The 6,256-nt window shown below is 57.6% G+C and overlaps 1 protein-coding gene across 1 annotated transcript; it reads right to left on the reverse strand.

Moving 5' to 3' along the window:
• Positions 1 to 889: 889 nt before the first annotated feature.
• On the reverse strand, positions 890 to 2,485 carry K489DRAFT_370795 (uncharacterized protein; the record flags this gene model as incomplete). The annotated part of the gene is made up of 4 exons (XM_033603178.1): positions 890 to 934; positions 1,018 to 1,805; positions 1,955 to 2,361; positions 2,397 to 2,485. The coding sequence occupies 4 exons, from the start codon at positions 2,483 to 2,485 to the stop codon at positions 890 to 892; spliced, it is 1,329 nt and encodes a 442-aa protein (XP_033458927.1).
• Positions 2,486 to 6,256: the final 3,771 nt, after the last annotated feature.

Raw genomic sequence — 6,256 nt, forward strand, 5'->3', positions numbered from 1 at the left:
CCCTAACCCTAACCCTAACCCTAACCCTAACCCTAACCCTAACCCTAACCCTAACCCTAACCCTAACCCTAACCCTAACCCTAACCCTAACCCTACCTATTCTTATTCTTATTCTTATTCTTATTCTTATTCTTACTTTTACTTTTATTTAACTCCTTCTTAATACTTTCTATTATCTGTTAATATCTTCTAATATTCTCTAATATTCTCTAAACTTTTCTATTATTTTCTAATATCTTCTAATATTCTCTAATATCTTCTAACATTCTCTAATATCTTCTAACATTTTCTAACATTTTCTAACATTAGCACGGCGTTCAAATGTTTATGTGTCGCATGTTCAAACAGCAACCTATCGTCTTGCAGCTAAGCACCTGGCGCGCAGTTATGCGAACAAGGAAACGCCGATGCGTCGGAGATAGGCTCGGTATACCTGCCTGTCGCAATTCTGAGAGAACACCTGACAATTTTTCGGCACATTTCGCGTCCATCTCCTGCATGCATTTTACGCTCAAACTATGTCAAATTCGAGTATCGAGCTATGCTTGCCGTCAATTAGAATTTATGCGAGTTTGAAGAATATTTGCCGGAAAACAGGAAAAGGGTGAAGGTCTCGTTTTTTTAATTGTCTGAAGGTCGCTAGTTTACCCTAGCGCCTGCGCACGGCTTAAATTTGTATGTGTCTTATTGTCTGAAGGTCTTCAGTTTAGCATTCTATAGTTAGCGAGCGAGGTCGATGTTTCTTTAGCTGGTTCTTGTCGATCCAAGCCCAACCCTAAGGGGAATATACCCAACTTTGGATACTACTCTCCTAGCTTTGTAGTGAGTGTAACCGCCTGAAACTCCGGCACGCGACAGATGAGATACCGTTCTTACTTATGTGAAGATATTAGGTCTGAGAAAATGCTTTTGGTAAAGTTATAGTACCGCTTTGCTACAATCATTAAGAGGATAGACTTCCGCATCTAGGCTATCTATCCCTCTCGTTGCCCTACCACCCTATCTAGTAATGCTCACCCGCCGCTCGCCCGCGCGTGGTGCAGTCACTAGAGCAGGGCCTCCCTGAAGCGCAACCTGTTCGATCTGGTAGATGAGGAACAAGACGGCATCCCGGACGCAGGTCTGTTCAGGGTGGGCCGCGGTTGGCTCAAGCAGCTTTACCCGGCCGTCTCGAACGCCAGCCGACATGCGATCGCGGATTCCCTTGTTGAGAACGGCTTGGCCGGTAAGGTTTTGGAGGCGGACGGGATCGACGCCGCCAGAGGGAGCGCTGCTCGAGTAGATGAGGGCTTCTGGGCCAAGTTTGGCAAATCCGACGCAATGCCATTCGTTCCGAGCTGGTGCAGCGACAACCGGGCCAATCTCGCTTGAGCTTAGACAGAGGGAGAGCTTCGGCGCGCGGAAGGTCGACAAGACGGAGGCGATGGTAGCCTGGGCCGGAGCGTTGGCGGCTCCGGTAGCTGCAGCGTAGCGAGCGGCGGCGGCCGGGTTGATGAAGCAGGCTACCCGATCGGCGAAGTGGATATGCTGGTGCCAGGGCTCACCTGCGCAGCGAGCGAGCAGGTCGGTAATCACTTGCACCGCTTCCGCCGAAGTCGACTGTTGTGTAAGCACCTGGGCGGCCAGACGGGCCTGCGCGAAGGCGGTAGCAACGTGATTGGGAAGAGTCGCCATACCGGTACTTGACTGCTGCAGAGGTTTGTGACGGCCGCAGAGGTTTGTGACGGCTGCAGAGGTTTGTAACGGATGAAGAGGTTTGTGACGGCTGCAGAGGTTTGTGAGCATGTGACAGGTGAAATGGAAGGCTGTGCCAAATAGGAAGGTGGTTCTTTGTGCCGGTGTCATTCACTTGCTAGGTTGTCATTCAACTTCCGAAACAGTCACATGCTATTTGCAGCAGCCACACGGCTCCTAGAGGTGTCTTTTACAATTCCGCAGTTATGCTATTCAACACCGCTTGCTCTAACTGTATCATATCCGTAGCCGATTCCATCCTGGTCTATTCCGTTACGGAGTCTCCTAACAATAGCTACAGCTTCGTCGGGAGCGCTCGATATAATAGCAGAGAGCAGTCGAGTTGCGGTACAGCATTGGGCCGTACAGGAGCCCCACGAAGCCGGCATGCGTCCTAATCCTTCGCCAATATATTCTTGAAGCTGGTGACGGAGGCTCTCGTTTTCTCGTTGGAGCGCGGTAGTACGACTCTCGCTCTCGGAGTTCGTGTCGTATAGGCATAGGCGTGAGAGGCTAGCGCATCTCGAACAGGTAGGCCGGGCGGCATCGCATCTAGGCAAAGGATCATTAGCATCTGTCCCGTGCCGCCCCGTGCCGCGTAGTAGCAACGCTAGGTCGGAGCGGAACCTGTCCAACAAGTAGCGTGTCTAGGACACCCCTACCGGAGCTTTTGCGATCGACAGGCATTGCAGGCTACCCGGACGGTATGCCGTCGGGGACGATTGTTAAGCACGGGCGGTCCGTCTAGCATTTCTAACCGAATGAGTATGTGTTGTTAACAAAAGAAGCTAATAGAGTTTCCAGGCGAGAGAACAGAGGGAGGTCCGGCCTTCTTGTGCCTTTTATAACGCCTTGCGGATAGGAGCTGCCTTCTGCTGTGCCGCGGCCTAACATCCTCCTGCATGATCGTGCAGCCGGCCATCGCCGATACTACAGATGCCGGGCATTAGCGCCATCGAATAGGGATTAGACTTATTACGCTACGGACTATGCTCCGCTCTATTTGAGACATGTCGGAAAACTCCTATCTAATAGGATTAGCTACTGACTACACTGAAGCTAGCTAGCCGAAACGGATCCTCCTGGTCGCCTGCGTCCACTTGCTCCGTGAGCCAAAGGAATGCTTGTAGCAGGCGAGTGCCTATACTAGGGTCATCATCGATGGAAGAGCCCCAGAAGGATCGACCGGGCTGCGTATCTCGAGGGATCCACCCGGATGAATATGCCTGGCCTAGCCACCGCTTCCAGATCGTCCAAACCGCGATAGCGTGCGTAATCTACGCCTATATACTCCTTTAGAAGTCCCACGCTCTATGAGGTCGCTTCGCTGTCGGCGCTCCGCTCTCCTCAAGCGGACGCTTCCGCGGCGGCAAGCTCGGGGCCGCAAACCCGAGGAAGCGGTGCCACTCATAGCTTACCGCGCGATACTCGGACTTCCGCTCCTCGATGTGCCCAGGGGCCTCGCCAAGGCCACGCGCATATACCGACGACGCAGTTAGCGAAGAGTGTGCAGCCTGCTTATCAAGGGTGGAATTCTCGAGGCCGTAGTCCCGCTTGAACCCGCCGCAGGCGAGGTGCTTACGCGATATTGCAATCGCAAGATGCCGGTAAGTCGATATGTTAATCTTCTGCTGTAAATCGTCCTTGAACCCCCGCTCGATCACGCGGCTAAGGCGGGCGCTGCTCCAGCAGTCCTTCCCGTTATCGTGGGCCCAGAGGAATGGCGACGGCGGCGCCGAACGCCGAGACGCAAGTAGGTCGAGCTTCTGACAGAAGGGGAGGACGAGCCAGAGATAGAAGACTAAGAGCTCGCCTACCTCGCTAGGGAGGTAGCGGTGGATGATTTTCGTCGAACCGGTAACATTATAACCCTTATGATACGAGAGCACCGTGCTTACAAGCCCACGGTCGATAAAGATGTTCCGATGGTGCCCATGGATTGTATTCATATATCGGAGGCCAAGGAGCTCGGTACTCCGCGCCGGCTGGCCGGCAGTAATATGCATAAGCAAAAGCAACATCTCGAGGAACGCGTCGACCTTGCTCATATACGCGCGGACGGCTTTCGGCCGCCACATAGCCTGGCCGGTCTTCCCTGGGTAGCAGAATTCCTCCTGGAGCCAGGCCTGCGTAAGGACGCGTTCAAGTAGCCATCTGTCGCGGTCTGGGAGGGGTCCCTTCCGATTCTCCGGGTGCTGGAGGAAGCTCCAGCCTTTCGCAGTCTCTGCTGCATTGTCAACGAGGTGGTGCATCCTGAACTCAACGCCAAGGTCCTCCCGCTGCTCGAGCGGATGGCAGAGGAGGAGACCCTGCAGGAGCGCTTGGCACGCCTCGACCTTCTTAGCTATAAACTCGCGGAAGCTTGTAATGCGGAGGTCGCAGATGTCCTTGTATGATACCGCCTGGAGGTCGTCGGTCCAACTTATCGTGCCAAGCGAGGTCGTCGAATCGCGGACCTTCTTTGCAAACATCCGGAGCCGGCATGCCCAGCTGAATGGCGACCGGGTCCCGTGAAGCAAGAATCGCTCGCGGAGGTCGTCGAGAAACTCGGCTGGGTGAGTGTCTACCTGGCGCTCAGAAGCGCGGACGGCCTTGCGGATAACGAGCATCTGCGCGATCTTAATTAGGCCCGAGAGCGGCGTGTATTGGCACGCTTCCCGGAGGGTCCCTCTTGCATCATCGATCCCGAGCACTGCTAGGTAGCCGACAATTACGCTCTCGAACAGGTCGCCCCGGAGATCGTGGTCTAGCAGGGCGATGCAGAGCCCGAGACAGCTTTCGTCGAGGGCGGCGTCGCCCGGGAGCACTGCGGGCTCCTGAGGTGACTCCCTCCGACACTGGGACGCTGCGAGGAGACAGTCCTCGAGAGCGACTCGCTGCTTTGCGGTCAGCTGGTGACGGAGCCGGATGGCGCATTGCGGCGAGGCCGTTCGGACAACGAAGCATAGCAGGCCCTTCCAGACCCCCTGATACCGGCGGTAGGTTGGCTTCCGGAGCTTTACAAGGAGGGGTCGGTCAGACGCGCGCGGCCGTTGGAGGAAACTGTTGATCCGCGCCTGGTCAAATGCGTTGATCCTATCCGCGCAGACGTCCTCGTAGGCACGCTCGACGAGGCGATCGAGGCTATAGCAGAGCTGGGCGAGCGCCGGCTCCGCCGCGACATCCGGGGGCCGCGCGAGCTGCGCGAGCTCTCGTAGCGGAAAGCCGGCGAGATAGCTTGCCCAGCGAGTTAGCTCGAGCCACGGGGACACCGCCGTCGTCGCGATCTCCTCCTGGAGGATCCGGCCATGGGCGGCCTGCGTAGCCTCGAGACTCGCAAGCTCGCTAAAGACTTGATCTGCGACCGAGGGTGTCGACATGGCGGCGGCGGGGCTGGCCGGGCCGGCCTCCTGGTTCCTTACGGGGTCGACCGCGAAGTAGTTCGAGTAGCGGCGGGTCCGGAAGAACTTCTGGCAGCATACCGGCTGGCTGGCCGCGGTGCGGCGGGCGGCGAGCGTAGCACGATTCGGGACGCGCGACCCGTCCTGCTGCTTACCCGGGACGAAGCCGTGCGCCTTCCTCCAGTGAGTCCTCATTTGATCGATGCCCCGGCAGATATGTCGGCAGCTCGAGGGGGCGAGCCGGCACTGGAGCCCGTCGGCATAGAGCGGTAGCTGGGGCAGCTGGGGGACCACGGCCGCTGGGAACGCAAACTCATCGGGCCCGCAGGCCGCGGGCCAACGCGTGACAGCATCGGCGGCCGCGCCGCTGGCGTTAAAGGGGTAGACGGAGGCGCCCTGGTGCGGCGAGCCCCTGAAATGGCTGGCGAGCTCGGCCGGCCACACGGCGTAGCCACAGGGCCGGCATACCAGGATGCGGTACTCCGGCACGAAGACGAGGCAGGCTACCGCGGCCGCGCGCCCCTCGGAGTCCGGGACGTACTGCGGGCAACCGCGCTGGGGGTCCATGGTCGGATCTCTGCTCCCTTAAGTGCTACTGCCGAGCGGAGGAGGTGCCCCGGGGTGGACGGCTAGACATCCAGGGGGGAAAGCCGTCCGCACGGCGGCCTAGGCGCCGTGCCCTACCCGCGCTTCCGGCCCCCCGAGGTAGGGCAGAGGAACATGACCCTCGCCGCTCCGGGCGCGGTGCAGGCGGCGACCGCGCGCCAGGGAGCCGGTTTCCGCGCGGGGTGCCCATACCAAAGTTGCTCGGGCGGTCCCTGTTGCCCCGGGGGGCTCTGTTTGGGGGCGGGTCGGGGGAGGGGGTGGGGTAGGGTCCAGGTTTGGGTAGGGTGCAAGAGATCCTAAAGGTGAGGCTCACTATACTAAGGCGAAGGAGGAAGTCGACGTAGCTAATCGTAAAACTAACCGGAAGATTAGAATTCTTTACGCAACTATCCTCTAGCGCGAAGCTAATAAGCAGGCGGTAAGAGATCGAGTAGTAAGAGAGTAACGCGGGCCACGTGAGCGCGGAACACACGGGGGCGCGGAACGCGACTTCTGAGGATATCGACACGTCAACTTCAACACGCGATGGCACCACC

This window comes from Dissoconium aciculare (assembly GCF_010015565.1).
Source record: "Dissoconium aciculare CBS 342.82 unplaced genomic scaffold K489scaffold_7, whole genome shotgun sequence".
In the NCBI taxonomy this organism is placed as follows: Eukaryota; Fungi; Ascomycota; class Dothideomycetes; order Mycosphaerellales; family Dissoconiaceae; genus Dissoconium; species Dissoconium aciculare.